Here is an 18,330-nt window from a genome sequence, read left to right on the forward strand (position 1 = left end):
ACTCACCGGCTCCACCGCACTGGCATAAGTCCGACGGCCAATCGGGATAAAGGAAGTAGAACCAGGCAATAGTGGGCGTCTGCAAAAGAAAAGGAAGCCGTGAGTACAAGGACAGACTAGACAGACCCTCAGCCACACTGGCCTAAAGCAGCGCTGGGTGTCTCTCCAGCCCCGGCTCCTGCAGACAGCTTGCTAGTACAACTGAGTAAGAGACCCTCTTTCCACCAGGGTTGCTGGCTGATAGAAAGTGAGCCAGCATTTGCTACGGCGACGTTTGCCACTGTCCAGGAAGAGCCTTCCTGAGAGTAAACCCAATTTTGAAGCTACTTTTGTTGGGCAGGCTCTGCTAAACCCTGGCCATGCAGTGTCCCACTCCAATAAAGTTCCATTTTCTGCTTTCCAAGATGACATAGATAGGTAATGTTTCAAGCTAATTTAAGTGTGAACTATCCTTGCAGTAGTATAGCTTTGTTAAAGCCTGCTGCAATTTTGATGTCTTAATCCCTAGTAGGCTAAGCTTCCTGATAGTTATTTCAATCATACTTTTTATTTTGAAATAATTGTAGATTCACATGCAATTAAGAAATAATACAGAGAGATGCCAGGTCTTACCTAATTTCCCCTAAGGGTAGCATCTTGCAAAACTGTATTACCATATCACAACCAGGATATTGACACCGATACAATAAAAATACAGAAATTTCCATCACCACAAGGATCCTTCATGTTACCCTTTTATAGCCACGCCGACTTTCTTCCCACCCCACTCCATCTTTAACCACAAATCTGTTCCCCATCTCTATAATTTTAGCATTTCAAGAATGTTATGTAAATGGAATCATACAGTATGTATCCTTCAGGGGCTGGCTTTTTTCATTCAACATAATTCTCTGGAGATTCACCCAGATTGTTATGTATCAATAATTTGCTCCTTTTTATTCCTAGGTAGTGCTCCATGACACAAGGGTATGACAATTTGCTTAACTATTTACTTACTGAAGGACAGCTCAGTTGTTTGCCGTTTGGGCATATTATGAATAAAGCTGCTTGAACATTCCTACACAGGTTTTTGCGCAAACGTTGAGTTTTCATTTCTCTTGGGTAGATGCCCAGGGGTGTAACTGCTGGGTCATATGGTAGTTGCAGGTTTAGTTTTTTTAAGAAATTGACAAACTGTTTGTGAAAGTGGCTAAAGCATGCTACATCCCCAGTGGCAGTGTCTGAACGACCCAGTTTCCCCACATCCTTGCCGGCATTTGGTGGTGTCACCATTTTCTAGTTTAGCCATGCTGAAAACTGTATCATGATATTTCGCTGTGGTTTTAATCTGTATTTCCCTAATGGCTAATGATGTTGAACATCTTTTCATGTTTATTTGTCACCTGTCTTTGTCTGTTTGGGCTGCTATAACAAAATACCATAGACTGGGTGGCTTATAAACAACAGAATTGTATTCCTTACAGTTGCGGAAGCTGGGGAGTTGAAGTGCGAAGTGCCAGCAGAACTGTGTTTGGTGAGGGCCCACTTTCTTCACAGACAGATGTCTTCTCACTGTAACCTCACATGGCAAAGGTCTCTCTTATAAAGATACTAATCCCACCCACGAGGGCTCCACCTTCATGACCTAATCACGTCCCAGGGCCCCTGCCTCCCAGTACCAATACCTTGGGGGTTAGGATTTCAACACAGGAATTTGAGGAGAACACAAACATTCAGACCACAGCACCGTATGTTTGGTAAAATGCCTCTTCAAGTCTTTTGCCCATATTCTATTGAACTGTTTGTTCTTCTACCCCGTTGAATGCTGAAAATTCTTCAGATGTCCTAGCTGCTAGTCCTTGGTTACATATGTGGTAGGCAACATTTTTCTCCTAGTCTATAACGTGCCTTTTTATCCTTGTAGCAGGGTCTAGTGCAGGGGCAAAAGTGTTTCACTTGCACTCGGAATCAGGAAACCAGGGGTTGTAACCCAGACTCTGCCACCAACCGACAACGTTGCTTGGAGAAATTACTTCTGCCTTCAGGATCTCAGTGTCCTCGTCTACAATCACCCATGCACCACGTGGGACAACAGAGGAATTTTCAATGCCCAGCGTAGTTAGTGATAGAGCTAACCAGTGAAACCAGGGCTGAGACAGTCCAGAGTCTAAACTCTTAACCCCTAAATAAAGTCTAATATTTCCCTTTTATGGGGCATGCTTTTGGTGTCAAGTCTCAGAGCTCTTTGCCCCCAGAACCCAAAGATTTTCTTCTATGTTCTTTTCTAAAAGTTTTATAGCTTTGGCTGGGCACGGTGGCTCATGCCTGTAATCCCAGCGCTTTGGGAGGCTGAGGTGGGCGGATTGCTTTAGCTCAGGAGTTCGAGATCAGCCTGGGCAACATGGCGAAACCCCATCTCTACAAAAAATACGAAAATTAGTCAGGCGTGGTGGCTCATGCCTGTAAGTCCCAGCTACATGGAAGGCTGAGGCAGGAGGATCAACTGAGCCCAGGAGGCGGAGGTTGCAATGAGCTGAGATCGCGCCACTGCACTCCAGCCTGGGGGACAGAGGGAGACCCTGTCTCAAAAAAAAAAGAGTTTTATAGTTTTATGTTTTACATCTTAAGTCTATGATCCATTAATTTTTGTATAAGACGTCAGACTTAGGTCTAAGTTTTGTGTCCATTTGCTCCAGCGCCATTTTTTGAAAACATTATCTTTCCTCCGTTGAATTGCTTTTGCACTTTTGTCAAAAATTGGTTGGGCATATTTGGGTGGGCCTATTTCTGGATTTTCTATTCTGATTCATTGATATATGTGCTGCTACTTTATTTTTCTTCTTCAAAATTCTTTTAGCTATTCTATTTCCTTTGCCTTTCCATATAAATTTTAGAGTCATCTTGTCTTTATCTATAAAAAATATGACTGGGGTTTTTATAGAAAGTGTGCTAAACCTGTATATCAATTTGGGGAAAGTTGGCATCTTTACTTTGTTGAGTCTTCCAATTCCTGAGTACAGTATGGGGTTTCCATTTACATAGATCTTTGATTTCTTTCATCAGTGTTGTGTCGTTTTCAGCATTTAAATCCTATACATGCAGCCGGGCATGCTGGGTCATGCCTGTAATCCCAGCACTTTGGGAGGCCGAGGTGGGTGGATCAACTGAGGTCAGGAGTTCGAGATCAGCCTGGCCAACATGGTGAAACCCTGACTCTACTAAAAATACAAAAAACCAGCTGGGCGTGGTGCCGGGGTGCCTGTAATCCCAGCTCGTTGGGAGGCTGAGGCAGGAGAATCGCTTGAACCCAGGAGGCGGAGGTCAAAGTGAGCCGAGATCGTGCCATTGCACTGCAGCCTGGACAACAAGAGTGAAACTCCATCTCAAAACAACCCAACAAAACAAATCCTACACATGCTTTGTTATGTGTAACATGTTTGTTACATCTGTTTCTCTCTTTTTTTGAGCAACTACAAATGGTATTGTTTTATTTTATTTTATTTCATTTTTTGAGACAGGGTCTCACTCTGTTGCCTAGGCTGGAGTGCGGTAGCGTGATCTCGGCTCACTGCAACCTCCACCTGCCACACTCAAGCAATCTTCCCACCTCAGCCTCCCCAGTAGCTGGGACTAGAGGCATGCACAATCAGGCTCAGCTGATTTTTGTATTTTTTGAAGAGACAGGGTCTAACCATGTTGCCCAGGCTGATCTTCAACTCCTGGACTCAAGTGATCCTCCCACCTCATCCTCCCAAAGTGCTGGGATTACAGGCACGAACTACCACATCCGGTCGAAATGGTATTGTTTTAAAATTTGATATCCATATGTTTATGGCTAGTATACGGAAATGCAATTGACTTTTGTGTGTTATCTTGTATCTTGTAACCCTGCTAAACTTACTTATTAGTTCTGGGAGTTTTTTGTGGATGCCTTGGGATCTTCTATAAAGACAATCAGGTAATCTGCAAATAGAGAGTCTTATTCCTTCTTTTCCAATCTATATGCCTTTTATTTCCATTTCTTACCTTATTGCACTGGCTAGAAATTATAAACCTACGTTGGATAAGTGGTGAAAACTAATATCCTTGGTTTGCTCCCCATCCTAGGGTCAAAGCATTCAGTCTCACCCTTAAGTATGTTAGCTGAAGGCTTATGGTATATACCTTTCATCAAGTTCAGGAAATTCCCCCTCTATGTCTATTTTTCCTGAGATTTTTAAAATCATAAATATGTGCCAAATTTTGCATCTTCTGCATTGGTAGAGAGCATCACATAAGTTTTCTTCTTTTAGTTCATTAATTTGGTGGATGAGACTAATTTTCAAATAATGAACCACCCTTATATCCCTGGAACAAACCCACTTGTTCTGTCTTACTGGGCTGGTCATTTGGCTAGAGAGAGCAAATTTTTGTTGGGGCTTTTTGCGTCTGAGCCTACTGGTATTTCTGGGTTGCCGGCTTCTTCAACTCCAAGTCTGGGACATAAGAAACAAAAAGAAAACCTACAGAACTCATCACTGTGTCATATATTGGGTCCTGAGGTCCTCAGCTGGTCTGCCTTCTTCTCTCCGCCTTTTAAGAGGCTTTTTATGTATTACATATTTACTAAATTATTTATAATTGATGTAATATCCAGGGTTTTTAGTTGTACTTGACAGAAAGAATAGAGAAAAGTACACCTACTCCATCTTCCCAGAAGCAGAGGTCCTGTTAATTTTTAAATGAATATTAACCCAGTAATGACAAGTGGAGGAGGTAGGGGTGAATGAGCAGGTGGTAACGGGGGAAAGGAGATGGGAGACAGACTTACCTTTTCTGTATACCATTTGATGCCATTCAAATTTTGTTTTTTGTTTTGTTTTGTTTTGTTTTGTTTTTGAGACAGAGTTTCACTCTTGTTGCCCAGGCTGGAGTGAGTGGCACGATCTCAGCTCACTGCAACCTCCACCTCCTGGGTTCAAGCGATTCTCCTGCCTCAGCCTCCTGAGTAGCTGGGACTACAGGCTTGTGCCACCACACCTGGCCAATTTTTGTATTTTTAGTAGAGATGGGGTTTCACCATGTTGGCCACACTGGTCTCGAACTCCTGACCTCAGGTGATCCTGCCTTGGCCTCCCAAAGTGCTGGGATTACAGGCATGAGCCACGATGCCTGGCCTGCCATTCAAATTTTGTACCATGTAAATAGATTACCTATTCAACATATTAAGCTTTTAAAAAATTATTAAAATATGTTCTTAAAGAATGTTAAATTCACTAGACAGAAATGAGGGTTCACTAGGAAAACCTGCCAAGGTAACCCCCTGTCCTTTTGCACTGCCACAGAGGAGTCTGGATTTTAAGTCCTTGTGCATGGATGGTCTCAAGTAAGCAGGATAGTGTGGTCGGTACACCCAAAGCTCTCCAATGACTCCATCCAAAGAGCATCACTCTGTTTTCCCATGACCCCCAGTGTTGCTCTGCAGAAAGAATGAGAAGGTGGCATTGAAACCACCATTGCAAAACACTGAGACAGTGAAAGAGAGCTGACCTAACCAACTCCATCTTGCTTCTAACCTCCAAGCCATCCTTGTTCATTCCTGACTGTGGGCTGAGCTAGCTTTGGGAGGAACTTAGTTTATAGTTTATAGTTTTGTTTTATTTTTTTGAGATGGAGTTTCACTCTTGTCACCCAGGCTAGAGTGCAGTGGTACGATCTTGGCTCGCTGCAACCTCCGTCTCCTGGGTTCAAGCAATTCTCCTGCTTCAGCTTCCCAAGTGGTTGGGATTACAGGCACCTGCCACCATGCCCGGCTAATTTTTGTATTTTCAGTAGAGACGGGGTTTCGCCATGTTGGCCAGGCTGGTCTCGAACTCCTGACCTCAGGTGATCTGCCCACCTAGCCTCCCAAAGTGCTGGGATTACAGGTGTGAGCCACCGCGCCCAGCCTATAGTTTATAGTTTAAAACAAAGATGGCAGCCCTTTCCCAAAACAAACCTCCTTCTTGCCTGGGGATTAGATTGTCTTTGTAGGACTAACAAATTAGGCACCAGATTACAAATTATAAACCATAATTTACAGTCATGCAGCTGGAAGCTACAAGATTCTGACCCTCCCTGAACCGCTCCTAAGATCAGTGCTTGAGATATTTTGCAGTCCCTGCACTTGATGGATCAGCTGGCACCACTTAGATGGATAAACTGGCTCATCTGATCTTGTGGCCCCGACCCAGGAACTGACTCAGTGCAAGAGGACAGCTTCAATTTCCCATGATTTCCTCTCCGGCCCAACCAATGAACACTCTCTCACTGGCCTTCCCCCACCCACCAAATTATCCTTAAAAACTCTTGATTCCTGAATGTTTGGAGAGACTGATTTGAGTAATAATAAAACTCTGGTCTCTTGCACAGCCAGCTCTGCGTGAATTACTCTTTGTCTACTGCAATTCCTCTGTCTTGATAAACCGGTTCTGTCTAGGCAGCGAGCAAGGTGAATCCATTGGGCAGTTACATCCCTAGTGGAACTAGATGATTTGTTCCTGTCTCCTCAAGGGCCACGCCCTTAGCACTTTTTTTTTTTTAGACAGCGTCTCTTTCACCCATACTGGAGTGCTGTGGCACAACCTCGGTTCACTGCAACCTCCGCCTCCCAGGTTCAAGCAATTCTCGTGCCTCTGGCTCCCAAGTAGCTGGAATTATAGGCATGTTCCACCACGCCCTGCTAATTTTTGTGTTTTTAGTAGAGATGGGGTTTCACCATGTTGGCCAGGCTGGTCTCGAACTCCTGGCCTCAAGTGATCCACCTGCCTCTGCCTCCCAAAGTGCTGGGATTACAGGTGTGAGCCACCGTGCCCAGCCTACCTGACATTTTTAAAAGTAACAAAAAGGTTGTGGCCGGGAGTGGTGGCTCACACCTGTAATCCCAGCACTTTGGGAGGCCGAGGCGGGCAGACACTTGAGGCCAGGAGTTCGAGACCAGCCTGGCCAACATGGTGAAACCCCATCTCTACTAAAAATACAAAAATTAGCAGGGTGTGGTGGCACACGCCTATAATCCCAGCTACTCAGGAGGCTGAGGCAGGAGAATCATTTGAGCCCAGGAAGCAGAGCTTGCAGTGAGCCAAGATTGTGCCACTTTACTCCAGCCTGGGCGAGAGCGAGACCTGTCTTAAAACAAAAAGAAAACAAGTAACAAAAAGGTCTAGGCAAGAGAGCTTATTTCAGATTGACTTGCTGCCCGTCTTTCTCTAAATTGTCTCTCCACTGTCAAATATATTCAGACCTGAACTTGACTGACTCTGGGTGTATTATACCAGGCTACCCAACAGTCAGTGGTGCATTTCTACTCTTCCAGAGAGGAGAAGGTTCTATCTCGACTCACCTGCCCCCCCAGGGCAATACCCTGACAAGGTGGGTATGGTGGGGCTATGAATATTCCTGGGCGGTCAGCTCCAGCTAGCATGAGATTGCCTCCTGAGCACTGCTGGACTTCTCGGCCTTTCCTTCTTGGCCACTGCTGGGATTGCCTCATCCTACTCTAATTCCTCTTCCCTCACTTTGCAGCTCTTACAGTCGCTGTGGGATCCCCATCTTAGGACTGCTTCTTAATTTGAAGGGGCCTTGGGTCCAGGAAGACCTTACTGCCTCAGCTCTCAAAAGTTAGTTAACAAGCACTTGGGGAGCTTGTTAAAATGCAAACTCCCAGGCCCCTCTCGTTGACATTCTGATTCAGTAGGAAGGGGTGGCCCCAGAAATCCGCCTGTGTCATTCACCTCAGGGGATTCCAGTCCAACAGGTCCTGGGGGAAGAACTGGTTCATCTAGGGCCACAGCAGTTGTTCTCTGGGCCCGTTTATTAGAATCACTTGGAAATGTGATCATGGTTGTATGGTTATATTATTAAAACGAGTTCTTATCATTTAGAGATAAATATTAAAATATTTGCAAATGAAATACCACGTCCAGGAATTGCTTCGAAAAATAATCTAGTATGGGGGTGGGAGGAAAATGGAGACGTAGCTGAAACAAGATTGGCCATGTGCTGATAATTATGGAAACCCAGGTGACAGGTACACCAGGGATCAATACTCAGCTTTCTACTTTTGCATATGTTTGAGATTCTCCATAGAATGATTTTTTTTTCTTTTTAATCACAGGGAAGTTCTTTAAAGTATTCCTTTGCCTAGCCTCACTCCTGACCCAGGGATGAGGCACAGATACTGTTTCCCTCACTGTTCTCTAGGTGATTCTAACCCACAACCAAAGTTCAATATCACTGCCCTACAGGAAAAGAAAAACAAAGACCTATCCCCAGGGGGTTCCCCTGCGAGCCTCTTGAATACCAAAGCCCCAGTATCCCTGTGAACAGCTGGAGGCCACAGCCCAGCTGAGCTGTGACAGGCACTGCTCTTTGCCTGCCAGCATCCGTTCTTCTCATCTGCCTCACTAACAAGAATCTGGATTTTGTTCGGGGTGGGGGGACAGCAGTGCGCCCAACGCTTTCCAGATTACCACCCACCTAGTGGTCACGTGACCTGCCTCTGGCCAGTAGGCTGCAAGCGGAGGTCGACCACGATTGCCGTTTTGCTTTCCCGATGCAGGGGCGTTGCTTCTTCCCGCCTGGACTGAGGCTGGAGGTGGAGGACTATCACAGTATCCTGGGATCCTGAGCTGCCTTCAGAATGACACCGCAGAAAAAAACAAGGAGCCTGGGCTCCCCAAAGCCACAATGGCCGTGGACTTCTAGGGGTTCCTGCTACTCTTAGTGTGAGGCAATCCCAGTTCATACACTGGTCTCCTAGGGCTAAGAATGCCCATGAGGCGTTAGGCCCAAAACCAGCACATAAAATAGTGTGTATTTCCCTGGAGGGTCTCCTCTGCCCAGGAGGGTCCTGCAGTAACAGCAAGCTGCTGGCCAACGAAGCCGCTAACACCAACAGCTGTGCCGGTCTCAGTCTCTCGGGAGGCACAAGTTAAGCTCAAGATGGTTAATACGCTTTCTTTCTTTTTTTTTTTTTTTGAGACAGAGTTTTCCTCTTGTCGCCCAGGCTGGAGTGCAATGGCACGATCTCGGCTCACTGCAACCTCTTCCTCCCGGGTTCAAGCGATTCTCCCGCCTCAGCCTCCCAAGTAGCTGGGATTACAGGCATGCGCCACCACGCCCGGCTAATTTTGTATTTTTATTAGAGACGAGGTTTCTCCATGTTGGACAGGTTGGTCTCAAACTCCCGACGTCAGGTGCTCCGCCCGCCTCAGCCTCCCAAAGTGCTGGGATTACAGGCGTGAGCCACCGCGCCCCACCGGTCAACACACTTTCGGAAGGGAGAACCCAAAGGGGTGGCTGTGAGATTCAGAAGACGAGAGCTTCCTGATTTTTGCCCTAACCCAGGAACAGAATAAGAGAGGGAGGAAGAGGTGCAGTCTGGCACCTCCCCAAGGCCCTGTGGAAGAGCCTGCTGTCCTCAGAGCCCTGGCCGTCCCGGCCGCATTTGAGATCACTCCCTATGATGGCCAGGGCGTTCATTCTGGCTTCTTCTCTATCTTACCAGTCTGTGTGTCTGTGCCTTTTATTGTCCCCATCAGGAATCAGCAACAATAACCAGTAACCCAGCTTTCTGCTGAGAGGAGCCATAAGTCCATTTGAATCTAACAAGACGGGGCTTAGGAGGAACATACATCAGTGGCACAGGTGCAGTTCGGGAGAAATATGGCCTCACGGCAGCATTTGTAAAAAAAATTTAGCCTGTTTGACCACGAATCACATATGTGATGTGGCGGCCAAAAGAAGCTATGTGAGCCTAGGCTGGACAGGAAAGAAACTAGGATAGGGGAGGCAAGAGCCCTTCTCCACTCTGCCCGGGTCAGGCCACCCCAGGAGCATTATGTGCTGCACCTGGCCTGGCAGAGTTGAGCACTGGTGACCACAGCCCAGGAGGCGGGGTCCCAGATGTGAGGAAGGCACCTGCCCCAGGGATGCCAGAGTCTTCTGGCAAAGCCAGAAATGTGAGAAATCTGAAATCGGAGGGCCATGGGGAGCCAGTAAGCACAGCAGGTTGTCAGGTGTTGGGGTTGGGGGCCTTGTCCAGCCACTCCTGGGAAGGTTTTCATCTGGATGGAGCCACGTGTACTGGGTGATGCCTGCTCTGGGCATGTCAACAGTGGTGGGTGTTTTGTTCAGGCATCACATCTTAAGAAGGAACACAGGCAAAGTGCAGATCATTCAGGGGGGAGACCTGGATGATAGTGGGGAAACCAGGAGACATAAACAAGGAAAAACCATGTGGGTGGAATAGGAGTAGGCAAGTGGGTGGGTATTGAGGTGGCACAGTGCCCCTGGGGAGAAGGGAATAACTCATTCAGTGTGAATGCAGGGGCAGACCCAAGAACAAGGAGTGGCATTAACAGGAGAAAAGATTTCTCCTCAATAAGGAGATGTCCAAACACAGGAGGCCTGCTATGAGAGGTACTAACCTGTCCATCACTGGACATATTCAAACAGAGGTGATAAAGTCACTTGGTAAGGATGCTATCAGCAAGATTCACTCATGGGTGGAGACTGGAGTATGAGGCCCTTTCCAACCGAGACTCAAGCAAAATGACCAGGCCAAAGTTTTCCCTTTGAGGGACTGTGGGATCCTAGGCCTGGCGATTACCCACCATGCCAGCCTCCTTCTGTACCTGGGTCCCCCTCCACGCTGCCCACGCCTTCACCCTATGACACTGACTCTACTCTGACAGCTCTGCGGCTGCCCACCCACCGCCCAGGTCCCTCAACCTAACCAAGTTACTTCTCAGTCCATCCAGAAGATTCCGAATTCCCTTTGACAACCTTTCTTTCCCCTCAAGTGAGCCAAGAGCTTGACTAATGCCTCACTTTCCTTACATTTGAGAATAAAACTTCTGCAAAAGTATTTTAACTTCCTGTGGGATTATCTTCTCCTCTCTAAAAAAACTCCAGAAATCTCTAAAAGCCATATTGGAGACAGATCTTGCCAATTTTATGAATCACTCACTGAAAAAACAATTGCAGCAAGTCACCTTCTTTCAAAAGCCCTTCAACAAAGCCGAGCTCCGTCCCCGCTCTGATGGCAGGAGTCTCCTCCGTCCCCGCTGTGATGGCAGGAGTCTCGTACGTCCCTGCTCTGATGGCAGGGGTCTCCTCTGTCCCCACTCTGATGGCAGGGGCCTCCTGCCGCGTGTGCCAATGGGGCATTCTAAACTCTTCTCACGTGGGGTCCTCAGGTAGGTGGAACCCCAGCTCCAAGCCACGCCTCTGTATCTCTTAGAAATAAATTCAAGCAAATGCTGCTAAAAGCCGGGCCAGGCGCGGTGAATCCCAGCACTTTGGGAGGCCAAGGCAGGCGGATCACTTGAAGTCAGGAGATCAAGACCAGCCTGGCCAACATGGCAAAACCCCATCTCTACTAAAAATACAAAAAATTAGCCGGGTGTGGTGGCACGTGCCTGTAGTCCCAGCTACTTGGGAGGCTGAGGCAGGAGAATTGCTTGAACCCGGGAGGCAGAGGTTGCTCTGAGCCAAGAGGTTGCCACATTGCCTGGGCAACAGAGTCTCAGTCTAAATGCATGTTCTTCTAAACATATTATTGTTATAGAAATATCAGTGTTCTAGCTCCTGGGACTTGGAATTTAACCTAATCTTCAATTTCACTCCCCTCAAATATAACAGAAAGAAAAAGGCATTTCTTGTTTTTTCCTTGCTCAGACTGCAAAAGAGTAAAAGGTGGCAGCAGAGCCCACTGAATCCCCTGGGAAAAGGCAATTCCAGAAGCTCTTGAAGAATAGCTGCTTGTCTAATTTGTACTTATATAATCCTTCCTCGAAATCACACAAACGATTCACTGAAGTCTTGGGACATTTCAGTTAACTGATTTCATGCATAAAGTTTTAAAAGAGCAGTTATCCAGGTGGCTAAAGTAATGAGCCACATTAAATAATGTACCTCCTGGCATGATAGGCTGAGAAAAGCACCGCTTCACTGCCGCGGGCATCTTGCCACACAAACCCAAACTGAGAGACATTGTACAACATAACCAGGCAGAGTGTCAAGGTCGTGAGCGAAAAAGACTGAAGACCTGTCCCCAGTAGGAAGAAACTAAAAACACGTGACACCTCCATGCCACGTGGGATTCGGGATTCGATCCGGGACCAGAAAAAAGTCCATCAGCAGCCGCTTGGCGACACTGGAATAAGGTCTGTAGACTAGTTAATAGTACTCTATCAATGGTAATTTCCTGATTCCGATCATTGCAGTATGGTTTTGCAAGATGTTAACATTTAGGGAAGTTAGCTGAAGGGGATCCAGAAACCCTTTCCAACGATTTTTGCAACTTTTGTATAAGTCTAAAGTTATTTCAAAATAAAAAGGGTTTTTTAAATTTTTTTTTTTTTTTGAGACGGAGTCTTGCTCTGTCGCCCAGGCTGGAGTGCAGTGGCGCAATCTCAGCTCACTGCAACCTCCGCCTCCCGGGTTCACGCCATTCTCCTGCCTCAGCCTCTCCGAGTAGCTGGGACTACAGGCGCCCGCCACCAGGCCCGCCTAATTTTTTGTATTTTTTAGTAGAGACAGGGTTTCACCATGGTCTCGATCTCCTGACCTCGTGATCCGCCCGCCTCGGCCTCCCAAAGTGCTGGGATTACAAGCGTGAGCCACAAAAAAGGGTTTTAAGAAGTGGTTATGGCCGAGCACAGTGGCTCATGCCTGTAATCCTAGCACTTTGGGAGGCCGAGGTGGGTAGATCACCTGAGGTCAGGAGTTCAAGACCAGCCTGGCCAACCTGGTGAAACCCCGTCTCTACTAAAAATATAAAAATTAGCTGGGCGTGGTGGCAGGTGCCTGTAATCCCAGCTACTCAGGAGGCTGAGGTGGGAGAATCGCTTGAACGCAGGAGGCGGAGGTGGCAGTGAGCCGAGATCACACCACTGCACTCCAGCCTGGCAACAGAGAGAGACTCCGTCAAAAAGAAAAAAAAAAAGCGGTTATGAAAGATATTCCTTTTTGCCCTGTGTGCCCTGGGAAATGTCTTCCCAGGACACCTCTGAGTTTCCTCTGCTGGGAGACATAGGTACTGAGAGGCATCTCTGAGAATCAGGCCTCATCACCGCCTACACCATCCATGTGTGAAAAGCTCTGCCTGCTCAGAAAGTGTCCCCTCAAGGCCACCTCCACCTCTAGTTGCTTACCTTGCTCCATTTTCTCTATCACAGGCACTTAGGGTTTTTCCTGGGAGCCGTGACAGGGGTCTGGAGAGGCGGGTGGCCAGCATGGTAGCAACAGGTGTTAGAATGGCCCAGTTCCTCCCGGTGGTTCTGAAACACAAACGCACCCTCAGCATTACTTTGTTGCCTTCCGGGCTTTAATCAGGAGCAGTCATGTTTCTTTCAGTCATGTCAAACTAGGCTGCATCTGTTCCACCCAGCTCCAGTCCTGGTACCACCAGGCAGTCCACTCTGGTTCCTCTCTCAAGCTGCACCCTCACGATGGAAAGAGCCAGGGTGCCTGGAAGCCTGGGTTCTGGCTCTAGCTGTGCCACCAAACGCACTGGGCAACCCTGGGCAAGTCATCACCCATTCATAACGTGAGCAGGTTGGCCCAGATCAGTGATCCTCAAACCCGCCAACCGCTGGGAGACTTGGGGACCTGACCCCTCAGGGATTCTGACTCAGTATGTCCTATTCCTCTAACCTGCTGAAACACCCACCTGTGTTGCCCCAGGGCATCAGCCTTCATTCCTGAGGTGCCCACCTACCCCTGCAGGCAGCTTGTCCTCATGCCACATAGCATCTGAGTCAGCTGTCCACCTCTTTCTCCCATCCCAACAAACAAGGGGGCTCTGGCTCTGAGGCTGAATTAATCAGTAATTCATTATAGCATAGAGTTTGGAGCTGCCAAATAAGAGACTCTTGTAATTAACTAACACACACACACACACACACACACACACACACACACACACACCCTCCCCACTCCCTCCCCATCTGAGGTTAAAGCAACCTTATTGCAACAAGAATCTCTTGGTAACACCTTAAGGCTACTAGGCACCATGACTCTTCAGTATTATTGACCACTGATCAGCACGGGTGTGCGTTGCCCTCCTGTTCTGTTAATAGTGATTCCTCCAGGCCTAAGGGAAGGAAGGCGGGCTGGTAAATGGGTTCCAGCCTCTCCTTTGCCTACCTGGCTGTAGTCTGTCATACTGTTCCCGGTAATAAGGTACTGCCTGGGAGGCTCCTCCCTTGCCTGTTTGCTGCCACCCCAAACCTTACTGATAACCAGCCACCTGGGCCCAGAGCTCAACAGTGTTAACTGAGCAACCACTGCCATGCACTCTGCTGGAAGCAGGTGGAGACATTTAATCTGTTTAATCCTCAGGAAAGGAAAGCAGGCAGAAATCCCTCTGGTGTTACCTTTCCAGAACTACAGGACACTCTCGCTTGTACTCCTGCCCCTATTTGCCACACCGCACTCTCAGCACAGCAGCCCAAGAAACCTTTTTAACAGCGGTCAACCTATGCGACTTCCGTGTTTAAAGCCAACTTTCCATGCCCGCGGGGGCTGGCCTCTCCCTCCCTGGAGGCCCCTAGCTCACTGGGCCACCCTCCTCTTTGCTCACTGCGCCGTAGCCAGCACTGACTCCGAGAACTCCGTGCCTCTGTGAGGGTGATCCTGCCTCAGAGTACTGGCTCCTGCTCTGCTCTCATCCCGGAGGCTGAGCCCTCTGACTCCCTCACTAAAGTGGCTCCCATTCAATACACAGGTTGCTCTGTAAGATCACTCTCATAGCAGCTACCTTAATTCAAAACTACCACGTTTATTTACCTTATCTTCTTCTACTAGATCCTAAGCTCAGTGACACAGGAACCCTGTCCACCTGGTTCACCACCAAATCCTCAGTGCCTAGAACGAGCCTGACGCAAAGGAGGCGCTCTGAGTCCCTGGGGAGTGGACGGGAGCTGAGTGGGCTCCCGCAGGGCAGTCTGGGGGTGGAAAGTCGGCCTGTGGCCACAAAAGAAGTTTCCATGGAAAGCTCCTTGCAGAGAGCAGCAGAATGGAGCCCAGACTGGCTTTTTATGGTTTTATGGAAGGCACAGGCCCATGTTGGCTCAGACTTTTAAATGAGGCACCCCCTCCTGCCATCTAAGTACTGACCAGCTGGCTAAGCACATACATCTCTACCTCCTCCCTCCAAGACCCGGGACCAGAGTCTGAGGTCACCATCACTGGGAGACTTCCCACCCAGTCATCTATAATTAAAGTCCTTTCCACCCCTTAGCTCAATGCCTGTGGCAGAGAATGCTTTAATCTGACCTCCAAATAGACAGCTGCTTTCCATTTTGTTTTCCTTGAAGTCAGCAATATCTAAAAGTACTAAAGTCAAAATAGTTAAAAGCGCATAAAAACTCAGTCCCTTGGCCGGGCGTGGTGGCTCACGCCTGTAATCCCAGCACTTTGGGAGGCCGAGGCGGGTGGATCACCTGAGGTCATGAGTTTGAGACCAGCCTGGCCAACATGGTGAAACCCTGTCTCTACTAAAAATACAAAAAATAGCCAGGTGTGGTGGCGGGCGCCCATAGTCCCAGCTACTCGGGAGGCTGGGGCAGGAGAATCGCTTTAACCCAGGAGGCGGAGGTTGCAGTGAGCTGAGATCACGCCACTGCACTCCAGCCTGGGTGACAGAGCAAGGCTCCATCTCAAAAAACAAACAAACAAACAAAAACTCAGTCCCTTGAACAATGCACTGTTCTCAATGTAGTCTGTTGCACGCGTGTTTCTGAAACATGCAGCTATTTCCACTGCAGGGCTCCCAAAGATTCTTCGGGGTTGCTGTCTGCCATCTTCATGTTTTGTGCCAGGCCTTATTCTCTGTAAATATTAAGTTCTCAAACTTCACACACCACTTTCTTGCCTTTTAGTTTGGGAACAGAAATGGCTGTGGGAGGCGGGTGCTCAGTCTCCTCACCCTTGAAAGTCAAGTAATTAGTTGCCCTGAGGTGACTGAGCACAGGGGGCTTGACTCCCAGGGACCAAACTCATAAGATACTGTCACAAAATCAAGATGCTTACATATCAACCTGGAATCTTGGAGACATTTTTTAATGCTAGAAACACTTGGGCCTTCTCTCAAGGGCCCTCTCCACTGTCAAGGTATAACACATGGAAAGCACTCCTACTCCAGAAGAAAAGAAAACGGTGTGCGCATCCTTCCTCACTGCTGGGCTCGCTGTGTTCCATTCTGACATGACCATCTTGCAGAGGTCATAGCTGTGGGCTTTCCTGTGAGGCAGCAGCAAGGGCTCCCCTCAAAGGGGCAGGCATTCCCAGCACTAACATTCTCAGCAGAGGCAGGGCATCCGCAGCAAAGCAGGTCACAGGAGGCAGGAAAGAGAACTCAGGTGTTTCTGGACATGAAGCCTACATGGGCCCTTGGCACTCCCAAGTCGGAGGCAAAGGTCCTGCCCCCGAGGAGGGCAAGCTGGGTTCAGGCAGGGAAACATCCAGGGCAGAGACCCCACACTGAAGAGCTTCAGACCAGCAAGTTTGTGTCAGCTTCCCAAATCCTACAACTGGCAGCCTACCTAACCATGTTCTACTCGGCTGATTTGTTTGGCCAGCCTGCTGTTTTAAAAAGCAGTGTAACTAGGCAGCTAAGCTATGCTTGAACTCAATACAAACAGTGTGTACTTACTATGTTAAAACTATCCATATCATCTTTGTTAATTGCCTGGACACTATGGGCATTTGAGTTTTGAGATTCCTGACTATATATATATATATATATATATATATATATATAAGCACCGTAATCACAGAACTATTTTATATATACATATATGGCCATTCCTCTTCCGAACATTTCGTAGAGTCTTGCTTGAAAGTTCCAGCCCAGCTCAGCTATACGTGGGAGCTTCCTTGAGGTCACACAAACGGGAAACCTGACAAGTTTTCAAGCCCTTATTCAAAAAGACACCTAACATTCCTTAGAGAAGTAACCATTCTCAAACAAAAGTCAGAAATAATTACATAGGAACATCAAGTGATACAGTAGACAGTGTTCTCACCACCACTGTATCATACATGCAGAGATGACACTCACATAGCTTGTTTCACAGGGACCTTCAATAAAAGCCAAGGGTCTAACATTAGGCACACCCAGTGCAGACACCTTGATTGTCCTGAGAGACACTCCAGTCACCAGATTAGGCTTGGGTGGTGACCAGTTCTCCTCCGATAACACACCACAAACGCTCTGCAGTGACTACCTTTCGGGGGTCTGTCCTGCTCACCTGATGCCCCCTCCTCTCAGACCTGCCCGTCTCCCATAGGATTTGGCCTCTGCAGCTGCAGAGACTATGCTTTGGTGAAGGAGGACTAAGCCAGGAGGAGACGCCAGACCCAAGGTGAACCCACTGTTCTGTCCCCTGGCACCGTGAGAGAATGGGAACCATGCTCTGTGGCGCAGGGCCACGCAATGGGGCTGCTGGAGGACGGCAGCTATACTCCACTGGGCCCTGAAGCCACAGAGAGAGGGAGAAAGCCAATCTGCAGGAGGTGGGGGGGATAAGATGCTCATGCAGAAAGCAGCAGGGGTGGAGGTGGAGGGAGGGAGAAAAGCAACAGCAGCAGCAGCTGCCGCCCTCCTGCCCCCCAGCTCCGGAAGCCATGCTGTGCCTTTGCAGTCTCTGTGTAATTTAAGCAAGCTGAAAGTTTCTGCCACTTGCCGCCAAATCAATAGTAGCTAAAACATACCAAAGGCAGAACATTATTATTTTTAACTTTTTATTTTTGTGGGTACATCGTAGTTGTATATATTTATGGGGTACTATTTTGATATAGGCATACAATGTGTAATAATCACCTCAGTGAAAATGGAGTATCCACCCCCTCAAGCATGTCTCCTTTGTGTTACAAACAATCCAATTATACTCTTAGTTATTTTTATATGTGCAATTAAATTATCATTGACTATAGTCACTCTGTTATGCTAGCAAATAGTAGTTCTTATTCATTCTTTTTAACTTTTTTGTACCCATTGACCATCCCATCTTCTCCCCATTGCGCAGACCCTCACTACCTGTCCCAGCCTCTGCTAACCATCATTCTACTACATCTCCATGAGTTCAATTGTTTTAATTTTTAGCTCCTATAAATAGGTGAGAACATGTGAGGTTTATCTTTCTGTGCCTGGCTTATTTCACTTAACATAGTGACCTCCAGTTCCATCCATGTTGTTGCAAATGACAGGTCTCATTCTTTTTTCTGGCTGCATAGTACTCCATTGTGTAGATGTACCACATTTTCTTTATCCATTTATCTGTTGATGGACAGTTAGGTTGCTTCCAAATCTTAGCTATTGTA

The 18,330-nt window shown here is 47.6% G+C and overlaps 1 protein-coding gene across 1 annotated transcript in view; it reads right to left on the bottom strand.

Annotated features, from left to right (window-relative positions):
* The window catches only part of BDH1 (3-hydroxybutyrate dehydrogenase 1), a 45,138-nt gene that overhangs the window by 22,346 nt on the left and 4,462 nt on the right, over positions 1-18,330 (bottom strand). The window contains exons 2-3 of the mRNA XM_063622249.1: positions 13,158-13,283; positions 7-79 (exon numbers count right to left, since the gene is read on the bottom strand). Of these exons, the coding sequence (XP_063478319.1) occupies positions 7-79; positions 13,158-13,240 (156 nt within the window). The 5' untranslated portion in view covers positions 13,241-13,283. The remainder of the gene's footprint in view (positions 1-6; positions 80-13,157; positions 13,284-18,330) is intronic.

This window comes from Symphalangus syndactylus, chromosome 17 (assembly GCF_028878055.3).
Source record: "Symphalangus syndactylus isolate Jambi chromosome 17, NHGRI_mSymSyn1-v2.1_pri, whole genome shotgun sequence".
Taxonomy (NCBI): Eukaryota; Metazoa; Chordata; class Mammalia; order Primates; family Hylobatidae; genus Symphalangus; species Symphalangus syndactylus.